General features: G+C 52.6%; 1 protein-coding gene across 1 annotated transcript in view; it reads left to right on the top strand.

Annotated features, from left to right (window-relative positions):
- Positions 1–380: 380 nt before the first annotated feature.
- CLMP (CXADR like cell adhesion molecule) overlaps positions 381–14,688 on the top strand; it is a 66,852-nt gene continuing 52,544 nt past the window's right edge. Inside the window, exon 1 of the mRNA XM_084221443.1 lies at positions 381–551. Within this exon, the coding sequence (XP_084077569.1) occupies positions 524–551 (28 nt within the window). The 5' untranslated portion in view covers positions 381–523. The remainder of the gene's footprint in view (positions 552–14,688) is intronic.

The raw sequence follows: 14,688 nt of genomic DNA, 5'->3' as shown, positions 1-14,688 counted from the left end.
TCCAAACTTAACTGTTTTGCCACTGGAGAAATCCTCTCGTTTCTCTGTAAAATATCTGTATTCTTGCTAGAAATCAGCTCTACCTCACCCACATGACTGGTCTTCACTATTAATCCCAGCTGATGGCAGGGAGGGGCTCTAGTGGGAGGCAGCCATGTGGTGAACATTGAGCTCAGTGTTTTCCCCCTGCTTCTCTCCTCTCCAGACAGGCAAAATTGTTCTGTGCTGCCGTGGATGTGAAGACCTCTCCGTGCTGCTTCTCCCCCAGAAACTCCCAGGGCCTTGAATTTGCAGCCCTAAAAAATAAAAAGCAATCTGGCTGGCTGGATCTGGATGGAAGATGGAGCAGGGGATGAATAGCAGGAGGGAAGAAAGAGTGAAGTTGGGGATTTTTCTGGCACATGGATGCAATTACACTCCGTGCATTCCAGAGGCGTTCCTTTGAATCCCGTGCAGGTCTGCCTGCTGTCCTTGGGAGAGAGGAAGAAAAAGGGAGGACAAGTCCCTCTGGCTGGGAGACGGAATGTCTGCATTTTCAATCCTCTTTTTAGGTAGGTTGGCTTTTTTTTTTGGTGTTGCTGGCTTTTTATTTAATCAAACTTCCACGAGGCTGCTCCGTGTGCCTGGAATTCGTCGCTGGTGAGTTGGAGAAAAGGGGTTTGTAATGAGGAAACTTTTGTGGAAAACTGTAAATTTCAGTGGTGCTGGAGCTCTGATCCTTTCCTGGTGGCTTTATGAGCAGGTTGACAGCCAGAGATCTCTGGTTATCCAGATTAATTTTAAAAAGTGCTGGTCAGACTCATTTGGGAATGTGTGTTTGTTGTTTGAAGAGAGCAGCTCTTTTCAGGGAATAAAGGAGAGAGGGGCTTGGAGCTCTTGGGCAAAACAAGGTTGAATAAAATGTCTTTGTTTCAGGCAGAGTGTCAAATTTGTGTAACTGTGTGGAATTGTTGGGCACTGGGCGTTCAGATGTTGAAAAGAAAAAGGAGTTATTGTTTGCAAGGGGTGGCTGAGATTGGAAACAGATGTGCTGGAGTGCAGCAGGGGGAGAAAGAGATGAGAGAAGGGGGAAGGAGAGAGAGAAAAGAGAGAGGGGCTGGTTTGTTGAGGAGCAGAGAATGGAAAAAGAGGAAGGGAGAGGAGAGTGAAGGAAAGCTGGAGGGAAAAGAGTTGGCAGCCCTGAGGAGTCTGAGGGAGCTGTGCCTCCCTCCTGCTCACCCCGTGCTGCTGGCAGCACCAGCCCTGCTGGGCAAAGCCTTCCAGGACCTGCTGGTGCTGTTACCTGGGCTCAGGTGTGACAGAGGGGCTGGGCTCTGCCTCCCTGGGAGGGGCTGAGGGCAGGGGCATAGACAGAAATGGGATTTTGGAGCAGCTCTAAAGGATTGTGGCAGGGAAAGCCCAGTTCAGGGCTCCCAGGTGTGGGATGTGGACTGGGCAGGGAGGTTTGGTGATCAAATCCAACGTTTGTGCAGCTGCTGATAAATGGAGAAGTGGCTTTGGACCTGGGGATTGCTGTCAGAAAAGGTGTCCCCTGTGGGGCTCTGAGGTTTTTTTTCTCCCTGTGGGGCTCAGAGGTTTTTTTTCTCCCTGTGGGGCTCAGAGGTTTTTTCTCCATGGGGCTCAGAGGTTTTTTCCCTGTAGGGCTCAGAGGTTTTTCCCTGCAGGGCTCAGAGGTTTTTCCCTGCAGGGCTCAGAGGTTTTTCCCTGTGGGGCTCAGAGGTTTTTTATCCATGGGGCTCAGAGGTTTTTTCTCTATGGGGCTCAGAGGTTTTTCTCTATGGGGCTCAGAGGTTTTTCTCTATGGGGCTCAGAGGTTTTTTCTCCATGGGGCTCAGAGGTTTTTCCCTGCAGGGCTCAGAGGTTTTTCTCTATGGGGCTCAGAGGTTTTTCTCTATGGGGCTCAGAGGTTTTTCTCTATGGGGCTCAGAGGTTTTTCCCCTGTAGGGCTCAGAGGTTTTTCCCCTGTAGGGCTCAGAGGTTTTTCCCCTGTAGGGCTCAGAGGTTTTTCCCCTGCAGGGCTCAGAGGTTTTTCCCTGTAGGGCTCTGAGGTTTTTTCCCCTGTAGGGCTCTGAGGTTTTTCCCTGTAGGGCTCTGAGGTTTTTCCCTGTAGGGCTCTGAAATTTTTCCCTGCAGGGCTCAGAGGTTTTTCCCTGCAGGGCTCAGAGGTTTTTCCCTGCAGGGCTCAGAGGTTTTTTTCCCTGCAGGGCTCAGAGGTTTTTCCCTGTAGGTCTCAGAGGTTTTTCCCTGCAGGGCTCAGAGGTTTTTCCTGTAGTGCTCAGAGGTTTTTCCCTGTAGGGCTCTGAAGTTTTTCCCTGCAGGGCTCTGAGGTTTTCCCTGTAGGGCTCAGAGGTTTTTTCTCCATGGGGCTCTGAGGTTTTTCCCTGCAGGGCTCTGAGGTTTTCCCTGTAGGGCTCAGAGGTTTTTTCTCCATGGGGCTCAGAGGTTTTTCCCTGCAGGGCTCAGAGGTTTTTTTCTCCATGGGGCTCTGAGGTTTTCCCTGCTCTCTCCGTGCTGGGGTCGGGCTGTGCTGGGCGATCTGGGCTCTGCAGGCAGCACTCTGTGCCCTGCACATCAGCTCATTTGTGCCTCTCTGTGGTGGGCAGTGCTTGAGAGCGGGGCCAGGAGCAGCCCAGCCCTTCAGGAAGGGGCTCTGTGGGACACCGAGGGGTGGCTCGCTCACCTTGCTGATGGGGACAATGGGATTGCAGTATTCGAGCCCCTTCGGCTGCTGAGTGCTCCAGTTTGTGGAAGGTTTGGAGAGAAAAGAACAAACTGTTGCTGCAGAGAAGGGGGGTTTGTCTGCAATATAACAACAACTCACCTTTGCTGCTTTTATCTAGGAAACACAAGTGGCTTTATCAATTGTCTTGGTTTACAAGTATTAGGAAAATTTAATCCACAAGCACCAGAGGTTGATGTCCAAAAAGGAGACAGAGGAGCAATTTCTGGCTTTATTCCAGTAAAGGGAGAGGCCATGGGGCATTCCCCTGGGGTCTCTCACATTTTTGGAGGTGCAGCCTCCTTTTTATCCCAATTTCCAGCCACATTTCCCTTCTCTCTTTTCCCATTTCTGAGGGACTTGAGAGGTCCAGACTCCCCAGAACACCTGATACCGGAGATTTCCCTCTAATGCACAACCCTCCCTTTTATTTTTTAAGTCTTATGGAATTTAGGGGTTTTTCTTCCCCATTGTTTCTTTCATCTTTCAATGTCTAATTTCATTGATCAGCAAACCTACAGTTGATTTGTAAAAGCAAATTTCTTTTTCCATTCATCACTCAGTGGAATCCTTCCCATGGTTTCTTTTCTCTCCCAGTGCTGGTTTTATCCACCAGCAGCCCCACAGCTGGTTTGGAAAGACAAATCTGCTGTTCCTCTCCCAGGGCAGCTGTTTGCTAGGGAAGGCAGAAAGCCCTCCTGGAGTGGAGAATTTAAATTATCAACGTGTCCTCAGCCTCTCCACAGTGACAGGAACACAGGAATGCCCCACAAGAGATACTTGGCCCTCACCTGGAGTCAGGTTTCTCAACCTCTCCTGTCCAAGTGCTGGTGAGGGGAGAATTGTCCTCAAAACTCAGAGCAGAACCTGGAATGTTTTGTTTCCTGGTCCTGCAGTGGGCACTGAACTCCCCCCCTGAGCTTTACCTGCCCTGCCAGCAGAGGATTCAGTCTGTCTGCTCCTTGTCCAGCTTTGTTCACCAATATTAGAATCAAATCCAGGGAAAAGGAGGGAAATGTTGTGGTTCCCTGTTCCTGGATCCTCCTGAACACAAGGAGGCTGGGGAGTCTGATTTGCTGGCTAAAACCTGGATTTTCTGCAGTAAAATCTACAGAACTGCCAGGGATGTCTTGCTGCTTTTTTTTTGTTGTTGTTTTTTTGGTTGGTTTTTTTTTTTTTTTTTTGTCTGATAAAGTGAAGACTAATGTGGAAAAAAAAAGTTTTTTAGAGAAGCCTTGAGAGGAAGGTTTGTGTTTTCATCATTAAACACCCCAGTAACGTGGCTGATGTACACAAGTCTCGTCTTTTCCACTGTTTACCTCTCTGGGGCACACGAGCAGCTGTGTGAGGAGACAGGAAACGGCAGCCAGGCTGTTTGGAGGAGACTTTATTAAAACAGGACAAGATGAAAGCCTTGGCTGAGTGTGGACAAGAGCTCACTTTGCCAGGAGAGGCTGAGGAGGGGAAGGAGGCCCTGTGAGTGGTTGTGACCCGCTGAGGAGTGAGAATCAGGTGTCACAAACTCCCTCTGTGCCGCTGCACCCTCGAAAAGCAGAATTTGGAAGTGGTTCTTCACTTCAGAGTGGAAAAAGTTCCTAACAGGACGTTGCATTTTTCAGCCAATAAAGAAGCAGCCAGTGCTCTCACTGAAATGTGTTCCTGAACTGGTTTGAATTTCATGGGGTGGGAAATCTCTGCCTTTAACTCGCTCCAAGTCAGTCATGAATGTTTTAATGACCCAACAACTGAGGAAGAAAGCTGATTTCCTCGTGAGCAGAACAGCTTGGAGGGGTGATTATTTGTATCCCTGTGCTCTGTCCCGGGTTCCCTGTGCTCTGTACCAGGTTCCATGAGCTTTATCACAGGTTCCCTGTGCTCTGTCACTGGTTCCCTGTGCTCTGTCACTGGTTCCCTGTGCTTTACTGGTTCCCTGTGCTCTGTCCCAGGTTCCATGAGCTTCACTGGTTCCCTGTGTGTCACTTTGTTTTTTAAAGATTTTTTTAGGCTTTCTGATGTTGACATTTTTGTAGCGAACTTTTTTCGCGCGCTTTCTGCAAATAACTCATTGTTCACATCCTTTTATAGAGGAAGAGAAATCTGATGCACTGTTGGTTTGTCCAGTGTCATTGGAGAGGTAGCACTGTCACCCTCCAATCCACTGTCATTTTTAGAAAACTATAAATGTTGGAGTCAGAAAATAAACTCCCCTTTTCTCTTCACCTTGAGAACAGCAGTGTGAGCTTGTGTTCTTTCGTGTCCTATAGTGACACCCTGAGCTCTGTCACTGGTTCCATGTGCTTTACTGGTTCCCAGTGCTCTGTCACTGGTTCCCTGGGTTTTTTCCTTGGCTGGGGCTGCTGTGGGTGCTCTGCCCTGCAGGAGCTGTGCCAACCCCAACCCCTCACCCACCTCTGCCATCCTGCTGGGCATTGACCCCTTCCAGCAGTGCTGGGGGTCACCCACCCCAGTGCAGGAAAAGAAGCACCTCACCAGTGAGAGGAATGAGGGATTTGTCTTTCCAAACAAGGGAGACAAAACCAGCACTGGGAGAGGAAAGAAACAATGGGAAGGATTCCACTGAGTGATGAATGGGAAAAGATATTTGCTTTTATAAATAAAATGTAGGTTTGCTGATAAATGAAACTAGACATTGAAAGATGACAGAAACAATGGGGAAGAAAAACCCCTAACTTCCATAAGAATTAAAAATTAAAAGGGAGGGTTGTACATTAGAGGGGAATCTCTGGTATCAGGTGTTCTGGGAAGTCTGAACCTCTCAAGTCCCTCAGAAATGGGGAAAGAGAGAAGGGAAATGTGGCTGGGAAATTGGGATAAAAAGGAGGCTGCACCTCCAAAAATGTGAGAGACCCCAGGGAATGCCCCAGGGCCTCTCCTTGATTGGAATAAAGTTCCAGGACTGCTCTGTCTCCTTTTGGACACCAACCTCTGCTGTTTGTGGGTGAATTTTCCTAACACCAGTGATCCTGTGGGAGCTGGGGGTCACTCTGAGGTGCTGCTGAGGGTGAAGGTCCCTGCAGAGCAGCTCAGCTTTGCCCTGGATGCTCAGAGCTCAGCATCTCTTTCAGCGCCGTCCCAGGGCTCTGACCCCGCCGTGCTGAGCCCCAGCTCCTCCCGTCTCAGTGCACAGCAGAAAGGTTCTGGAGCAGCTCCTTGCAGGCCCTGCTGGGTGAGGAATTGCCTCTGACAGCCGGCATTTGCCCAGGTATCCACGGCTGGTAGCTGGGAAATCCGAGCTGATGCGGAGCTGGGGCTGCCCGGGGCTGTGCTCTGCTGGGAAAGGCTCCTGTTCCTGCTGGGAGAGCACAGCCAACCTGTGGGGTGCTGGCCTTGGCATCCTGCTCCCCAAACCCTCCTGATCCTGCTCCTCAAACCCTCCTGATCCTGCTCCTCAAACCCTCCTGATCCTGCTCCCCAAACCCTCCTGATCCTGCTCCCCAAACCCTCCTGATCCTGCTCCCCAAACCCTCCTGATCCTGCTCCCCAAACCCTCCTGATCCTGCTCCCCAAACCCCCCTGTTCCTGCTCCCCACACCCTCCTGTCCCTGCTCCCCAAACCCCCCTGTTCCTGCTCCCCAAACCCCCCTGTTCCTGCTCCCCAAACCCTCCTGTCCCTGCTCCCCAAACCCCCCTGTCCCTGCTCCCCAAACCCCCCTGATCCTGCTCCCCAAACCCTCCTGTTCCTGCTCCCCAAACCCTCCTGTTCCTGCTCCCCAAACCCTCCTGTTCCTGCTCCCCAAACCCTCCTGATCCTGCTCCCCAAACTCCCCTGTCCCTGCTCCCCAAACCCCCCTGTCCCTGCTCCCCAAATCCTCCTGTTCCTGCTCCCCAAACCCTCCTGTCCCTGCTCCCCAAACCCTCCTGTCCCTGCTCCCCAAACCCTCCTGTTCCTGCTCCCCAAACCCCCCTGTTCCTGCTCCCCAAATCCTCCTGTTCCTGCTCCCCAAACCCTCCTGTCCCTGCTCCCCAAACCCCCCTGTCCCTGCTCCCCAAACCCACCCGATCCTGTTCCCCAAACTCTCCTGATCTTTCTCCCCAAACCCTCCTGTCCCTGCTCCCCAAACCCTCCTGTCCCTGCTCCCCAAACCCTCCTGTTCCTGCTCCCCAAACCCCCCTGTTCCTGCTCCCCAAACCCTCCTGTTCCTGCTCCCCAAACCCTCCTGATCCTGCTCCCCAAACTCCCCTGTCCCTGCTCCCCAAACCCCCCTGTCCCTGCTCCCCAAATCCTCCTGTTCCTGCTCCCCAAACCCTCCTGTCCCTGCTCCCCAAACCCTCCTGTCCCTGCTCCCCAACCCCTGCTGATCCTGCTCCCCAACCCCTGCTGATCCTGCTCCCCAACCCCTGCTGATCCTGCTCCCCAACCCCTGCTGATCCTGCTCCCCAAACCCCCCTGTTCCTGCTCCCCAAACCCCCCTGATCCTGCTCCCCAAACCCTCCTGTCCCTGCTCCCCAAACCCCCCTGATCCTGCTCCCCAAACCCTCCTGTCCCTGCTCCCCAAACCCTCCTGATCCTGCACCCCAAACCCCCCTGTTCCTCTCCTCAACCCCTCCTGTCCCTGCTCCCCAAACCCCTCCTGTCCCTGCTCCCCAAACCCCCCTGATCCTGCTCCCCAAACCCCCCTGTTCCTGCTCCCCAAACCCCCCTGTTCCTGCTCCCCAAACCCTCCTGATCCTGCACCCCAAACCCCCCTGTTCCTCTCCCCAAACCCCTCCTGTCCCTGCTCCCCAAACCCCTCCTGTTCCTGCTCCCCAAACCCCCCTGTTCCTGCTCCCCAAACCCCCCTGTTCCTGCTCCCCAAACCCCCCTGTCCCTGCTCCCCAAACCCCCCTGTTCCTCTCCTCAACCCCTCCTGTCCCTGCTCCCCAAACCCTCCTGTTCCTGCTCCCCAAACTGTCCTGACCCTGCTCCCCAAACTCTCCTGTTTCTGCTCCCCAACCCCTCCTGTCCCTGCTCCCCAAACCCCCCTGATCCTGCTCCCCAACCCCTCCTGTCCCTGCTCCCCAAACCCACCCGATCCTGTTCCCCAAACTCTCCTGATCTTTCTCCCCAAACCCTCCTGTCCCTGCTCCCCAAACCCTCCTGTCCCTGCTCCCCAAACCCTCCTGTCCCTGCTCCCCAAACCCCCCTGTCCCTGCTCCCCAAACTCTCCTGATCCTGCTCCCCAAACCCCCCTGTCCCTGCTCCCCAAACCCTCCTGTCCCTGCTCCCCAAACTCTCCTGATCCTGCTCCCCAAACCCCTCCTGTCCCTGCTCCCCAAACCCCCCCTGTTCCTGCTCCCCAAACCCCCCTGTTCCTGCTCCCCAAACCCCCCTGTCCCTGCTCCCCAAACCCCCCTGTTCCTCTCCTCAACCCCTCCTGTCCCTGCTCCCCAAACCCTCCTGTCCCTGCTCCCCAAACCCTCCTGTTCCTGCTCCCCAAACTGTCCTGACCCTGCTCCCCAAACTCTCCTGTTTCTGCTCCCCAAACTCTCCTGATCCTGCTGGGAGAGCACAGCCAACCTGTGGGGTGCTGGCCTTGGCATCCTGCTCCCCAAACCCCCCTGTTCCTGCTCCCCAAACCCCCCTGTCCCTGCTCCCCAAACCCCCCTGTTCCTGCTCCCCAAACCCTCCTGTCCCTGCTCCCCAAACCCCCCTGTTCCTGCTCCCCAAACCCCCCTGTTCCTGCTCCCCAAACCCCCCTGTTCCTGCTCCCCAAACCCTCCTGTTCCTGCTCCCCAAACCCTCCTGTTCCTGCTCCCCAAACCCTCCTGTTCCTGCTCCCCAAACCCCCCTGTTCCTGCTCCCCAAACCCTCCTGTTCCTGCTCCCCAAACCCTCCTGTTCCTGCTCCCCAAACCCTCCTGTTCCTGCTCCCCAAACCCTCCTGTTCCTGCTCCCCAAACCCTCCTGTTCCTGCTCCCCAAACCCTCCTGTTCCTGCTCCCCAAACCCTCCTGTTCCTGCTCCCCAAACCCTCCTGATCCTGCTCCCCAAACTCCCCTGTCCCTGCTCCCCAAACCCCCCTGTCCCTGCTCCCCAAATCCTCCTGTTCCTGCTCCCCAAACCCTCCTGTCCCTGCTCCCCAAACCCTCCTGTCCCTGCTCCCCAACCCCTGCTGATCCTGCTCCCCAACCCCTGCTGATCCTGCTCCCCAACCCCTGCTGATCCTGCTCCCCAACCCCTGCTGATCCTGCTCCCCAAACCCCCCTGTTCCTGCTCCCCAAACCCCCCTGATCCTGCTCCCCAAACCCTCCTGTCCCTGCTCCCCAAACCCCCCTGATCCTGCTCCCCAAACCCTCCTGTCCCTGCTCCCCAAACCCTCCTGATCCTGCACCCCAAACCCCCCTGTTCCTCTCCTCAACCCCTCCTGTCCCTGCTCCCCAAACCCCTCCTGTCCCTGCTCCCCAAACCCCCCTGATCCTGCTCCCCAAACCCCCCTGTTCCTGCTCCCCAAACCCCCCTGTTCCTGCTCCCCAAACCCTCCTGATCCTGCACCCCAAACCCCCCTGTTCCTCTCCCCAAACCCCTCCTGTCCCTGCTCCCCAAACCCCTCCTGTTCCTGCTCCCCAAACCCCCCTGTTCCTGCTCCCCAAACCCCCCTGTTCCTGCTCCCCAAACCCCCCTGTCCCTGCTCCCCAAACCCCCCTGTTCCTCTCCTCAACCCCTCCTGTCCCTGCTCCCCAAACCCTCCTGTTCCTGCTCCCCAAACTGTCCTGACCCTGCTCCCCAAACTCTCCTGTTTCTGCTCCCCAACCCCTCCTGTCCCTGCTCCCCAAACCCCCCTGATCCTGCTCCCCAACCCCTCCTGTCCCTGCTCCCCAAACCCACCCGATCCTGTTCCCCAAACTCTCCTGATCTTTCTCCCCAAACCCTCCTGTCCCTGCTCCCCAAACCCTCCTGTCCCTGCTCCCCAAACCCTCCTGTCCCTGCTCCCCAAACCCCCCTGTCCCTGCTCCCCAAACTCTCCTGATCCTGCTCCCCAAACCCCCCTGTCCCTGCTCCCCAAACCCTCCTGTCCCTGCTCCCCAAACTCTCCTGATCCTGCTCCCCAAACCCCTCCTGTCCCTGCTCCCCAAACCCCCCCTGTTCCTGCTCCCCAAACCCCCCTGTTCCTGCTCCCCAAACCCCCCTGTCCCTGCTCCCCAAACCCCCCTGTTCCTCTCCTCAACCCCTCCTGTCCCTGCTCCCCAAACCCTCCTGTCCCTGCTCCCCAAACCCTCCTGTTCCTGCTCCCCAAACTGTCCTGACCCTGCTCCCCAAACTCTCCTGTTTCTGCTCCCCAAACTCTCCTGATCCTGCTGGGAGAGCACAGCCAACCTGTGGGGTGCTGGCCTTGGCATCCTGCTCCCCAAACCCCCCTGTTCCTGCTCCCCAAACCCCCCTGTCCCTGCTCCCCAAACCCCCCTGTTCCTGCTCCCCAAACCCTCCTGTCCCTGCTCCCCAAACCCCCCTGTTCCTGCTCCCCAAACCCCCCTGTTCCTGCTCCCCAAACCCCCCTGTTCCTGCTCCCCAAACCCTCCTGTTCCTGCTCCCCAAACCCTCCTGTTCCTGCTCCCCAAACCCTCCTGTTCCTGCTCCCCAAACCCCCCTGTTCCTGCTCCCCAAACCCTCCTGTTCCTGCTCCCCAAACCCTCCTGTTCCTGCTCCCCAAACCCTCCTGTTCCTGCTCCCCAAACCCTCCTGTTCCTGCTCCCCAAACCCTCCTGTTCCTGCTCCCCAAACCCTCCTGTTCCTGCTCCCCAAACCCTCCTGTTCCTGCTCCCCAAACCCTCCTGTTCCCGCTCCCCAAACCCTCCTGTTCCCGCTCCCCAAACCCTCCTGTTCCTGCTCCCCAAACTCTCCTGTTCCTGCTCCCCAAATCCTCCTGTTCCTGCTAGGAGAGCACAGCCAACCTGTGGGGTGCTGGCCTTGGCATCCTGCTCCCCAAACCCCCCTGTTCCTGCTCCCCAAACCCCCCTGTCCCTGCTCCCCAAACCCCCCTGTTCCTGCTCCCCAAACCCTCCTGTCCCTGCTCCCCAAACCCCCCTGTTCCTGCTCCCCAAACCCCCCTGTTCCTGCTCCCCAAACCCCCCTGTTCCTGCTCCCCAAACCCCCCTGTTCCTGCTCCCCAAACCCTCCTGTTCCTGCTCCCCAAACCCTCCTGTTCCTGCTCCCCAAACCCTCCTGTTCCTGCTCCCCAAACCCTCCTGTTCCTGCTCCCCAAACCCCCCTGTTCCTGCTCCCCAAACCCTCCTGTTCCTGCTCCCCAAACCCTCCTGTTCCTGCTCCCCAAACCCTCCTGTTCCTGCTCCCCAAACCCTCCTGTTCCTGCTCCCCAAACCCTCCTGTTCCTGCTCCCCAAACCCTCCTGTTCCTGCTCCCCAAACCCTCCTGTTCCTGCTCCCCAAACCCTCCTGTTCCCGCTCCCCAAACCCTCCTGTTCCCGCTCCCCAAACCCTCCTGTTCCTGCTCCCCAAACTCTCCTGTTCCTGCTCCCCAAATCCTCCTGTTCCTGCTAGGAGAGCACAGCCAACCTGAGGGGTGCTGGCTTTGGCATCCTGCTCCCCAAACCCCCCTGTTCCTGCTCCCCAAACTCTCCTGTTCCTGCTCCCCAAACCCCCCTGTTCCTGCTCCCCAAACCCTCCTGATCCTGCTCCCCAAACCCCCCTGTCCGTACTCCCCAAACCCTCCTGTTCCTGCTCCCCAAACCCTCCTGATCCTGCTCCCCAAACCCTCCTGTCCCAGCTCCCCAAACCCCCCTGATCCTGCTCCCCAACCCCTCCTGTCCTGGACCAAGCAAAGCAAACCCCACTGGGCCAGTTGTTTTTTCAAGAAGTGACCCTGCTCTCGGTGAGAATTGGGAATTTGGTGGGATGCTGCTGCCTAGGAGTGGTGGAAACCAAAGGAGACAGATTTCACGTTCCTTGAAACAAAGCTTATGGTTTTTTATTTCCCAAAAACCAAAGGAGAGCTTTCAGGTTGCTTTAAACAAAGCTTGTGTATTTTTATTTCCCAAACACCAAAGGAGACCGTTTTCAGGTTCCTTAAAACAAACCATGTGGACCTTTATTCCTGTTGGTTTTCCAGAAATGGTAAAAAAAAAACAAAGGAAGGTTTTTCAGGTTCCTAAAGCAAAGCCTAGGAGCCTTTATTTCCCAAAAACCAAAGGAGACAGATCTCAGGATGTTTAAAACAAACTTGATGTATTTTTATTTCCCAGAACCCAAAGGAGAATTTTCAGGTTCCTTTAAACAAAGCTTGTTGCCCTTTATTCCTGTTGGTTTTCCAGAAGTGGTAAAAAACCAAAGGAGGGGTTTCTGGTTTTTTAAAACAAAGCTTGTGGTTCTCTATTCCTGCTGATTTCCCAGGACTAAAACCAGTTTTTAAGTTGTTTAAAACAAAGCTTGTGGACTTTTATTCCTGCTGATTTCCCAGAAATAGTAGAAAGCAAAGGAGATTGTTTCCAAGTCGCCAAAAACAAAGGTTAGGGACCTCTACTTCTGCTGATTTTCCAGATATTTCCAGAATTTCTCAGTGAGGACCAGAAACTAACAAATATATGATATATTTTAGTTTTCTTTGGCTCCTTCTCTCGCCTTTGACTGTTCCATGGTGTTGCAGGATGGTGGTACCAGAGCTTTGCCTCACTTTTTTCTAACATTTAACACAAACCTTGGCTCAGGAATGCTGTTTAAAAAAAATAAAAGCCAACCTGCAGCTGGGAAAAGAAGTTTTGTGTGTGATTTTGTGTCTTGATTTCACCTCCCCTTTGTCACTGGCTCCTGAAGGAATGCAGGGAACTTGGGGCTGTATTTAGCTTTTTAAAAAGGACTGTTCTGCCCAGGACAGCTTGGTGGGATTGATAACAATGCTCTCAAATTCCAAGAGCAGGCAACAAAACATCAACTGTGAGATCTTCAGGCTGTTAGAGGAATGAAATTTGGGTTTAATTCCAAGTCTTTGTTCCAGCACAGCTCTGGGAATACCTGAGGAAAGGGAATAAAGGAGAGCAGGGGGGAATTCAAAGGAACCAGACATCACTGAGCTGCTTTCTGGCAGAATATCAGGGTTAACTCTCCCCTGAGACACTCCAAAGCCAGGGATGGTTTGCATCAAATATTTGCTGTTGAGACACTTGATGATGAATTGCCTGTTTTTCTCTAGTGGTGCTTTGTTTTGTATGAAATAGTTGGGATTTTTAACATCTCATACCAAATAAACTTTATTTTGGTGGGTCTTTTTTTTTAATCCAGAAAGGACATTTTACCATGAGGAGGAAAAGGGAGAAAAGACTAACCTGCAGCCAAATTTGTGGAAAAAAAATCATTTTTGTGGGATGTAGAGGCAGAGGGAAGGCAACTTTCCTGAATTTCCCATGGAAAGCAAGTGGTGTTTTGCCTTGGTGCCCACCCTGGCTGTGTCTCCTCTGTGGTTTGGTTTGGGGGGCCTGGCCCACTTCAGAAGAATCTTTTTTGTGAGAGCAGCACCAGATTCTCCCCAGAAATGCCACTGCAGAACCAGCAGGGAGAGATCCTGCTGTTTATCCCTGTTCTCCTCCAGGCAAACACAGGGTTTTGGAGGGGAATCAGCAGCTTTGCAGCCTGGGATTTGTTTCCAGAACCAAAAAGAGATGGAAACAATCTTAAACAGCCTTAAATGTACTTGGAAAAGCTTTTAAGTCTAAATCTTTGTTACACTGGACTTAAAATCGTGTGTAATACCAATCAAATCAGTGTTATCATGCTACAGATGTTGCTGCAAGCTGCTTTCTGTGCCTTTCCCATGCAATTTTAGTCAAAATACACCTTGAATTCCTGATTAAACCATGCCCTGTGTTAGCCCAGGCTGCAGGCAGTGTTTGTGCCCCCGAAATTTGTTTTATTGTGCACACCCTGAGTGCTGCAGAGGCTGCTCTGGGTGCAGAAGGAGTTTGGTGCTGCCTTGTGGAAAAGATAAATGGGTCTGGTTTGGTTGTTTTTTGTGTTTGGGATTTTTGTGTTGTTTGGTTTTTTGGGGTTTGGGTTTTTGTTGTGTTCTTTTTTTGTTGTTGTCGGTTTTGTTTGGTTTTTTGGGGGTTTGGGTTTTTGTTGTGTTCTTTTTTTGCTGTTGTTGATGGGTTTTGTTTGGTTTTTTGGGGTTTGGGTTTTTGTTGTGTTCTTTTGTTGTTGGTGGTGGTGGTTTTGTTTGGTTTTTTGGGGTTTGGGTTTTTGTTGTGTTCTTTTGTTGTTGTTGTTGTTGGTTTTGTTTGGTTTTTTGGGGTTTGGGTTTTTGTTGTGTTCTTTTTTTGTTTTGGTTTTGTTTGGGTTTTTTGGGTTTGGGTTTTTGCTGTGTTCTTTTGTTGTTGTTGTTTTGTTTGGGTTTTTGGGGTTTGGGTTTTTGTTGTGTTCTTTTGTTGTTGTTGTTGGTTTTGTTTGGTTTTTTGGGGTTTGGGTTTTTGCTGTGTTCTTTTTGTTGTTGTTGTTGTTTTGTTTGGTTTTTTGGGGTTTGGGTTTTTGTTGTGTTCTTTTGTTGTTGTTGTTGTTGTTGTCGGTTTTGTTTAGGTTTTTGGGGTTTGGGTTTTTGTTGTGCTCTTTTTTTGTTGTTGGTTTTGTTTGGGTTTTTTGGGGTTTGGGTTTTTGTTGTGTTTTTTTTTGTTGTTGGTTTTGTTTGGGTTTTTGGGGTTTGGGTTTTTGCTGTGTTCTTTTGTTGTTGTTGTTTGTTTTGTTTGGGTTTTTGGGGTTTGGGTTTTTGTTGTGTTCTTTTGTTGTTGTTGTTGTTGGTTTTGTTTGGTTTTTTGGGGTTTGGGTTTTTGTTGTGTTCTTTTGTTGTTGTTGTTGTTGGTTTTGTTTGGGTTTTTTGGGGTTTGGGTTTTTGTTGTGCTCTTTTGTTGTTGTTGTTGTTGGTTGGGTTTTTGGGGTCTGGGTTTTTGTTGTGTTCTTTTGTTGTTGTTGTTGTTGGTTTTGTTTGGTTTTTTGGGGTTTGGGTTTTTGCTGTGTTCTTTTGTTGTTGTTGTTG

Source organism: Fringilla coelebs, assembly GCF_963513975.1.
Source record: "Fringilla coelebs genome assembly, chromosome: 25".
Classification (NCBI taxonomy): Eukaryota; Metazoa; Chordata; class Aves; order Passeriformes; family Fringillidae; genus Fringilla; species Fringilla coelebs.
The sequence above is the reverse complement of the archived record's forward strand: the minus strand, read 5'-3'. Positions and strand labels throughout refer to the sequence as shown.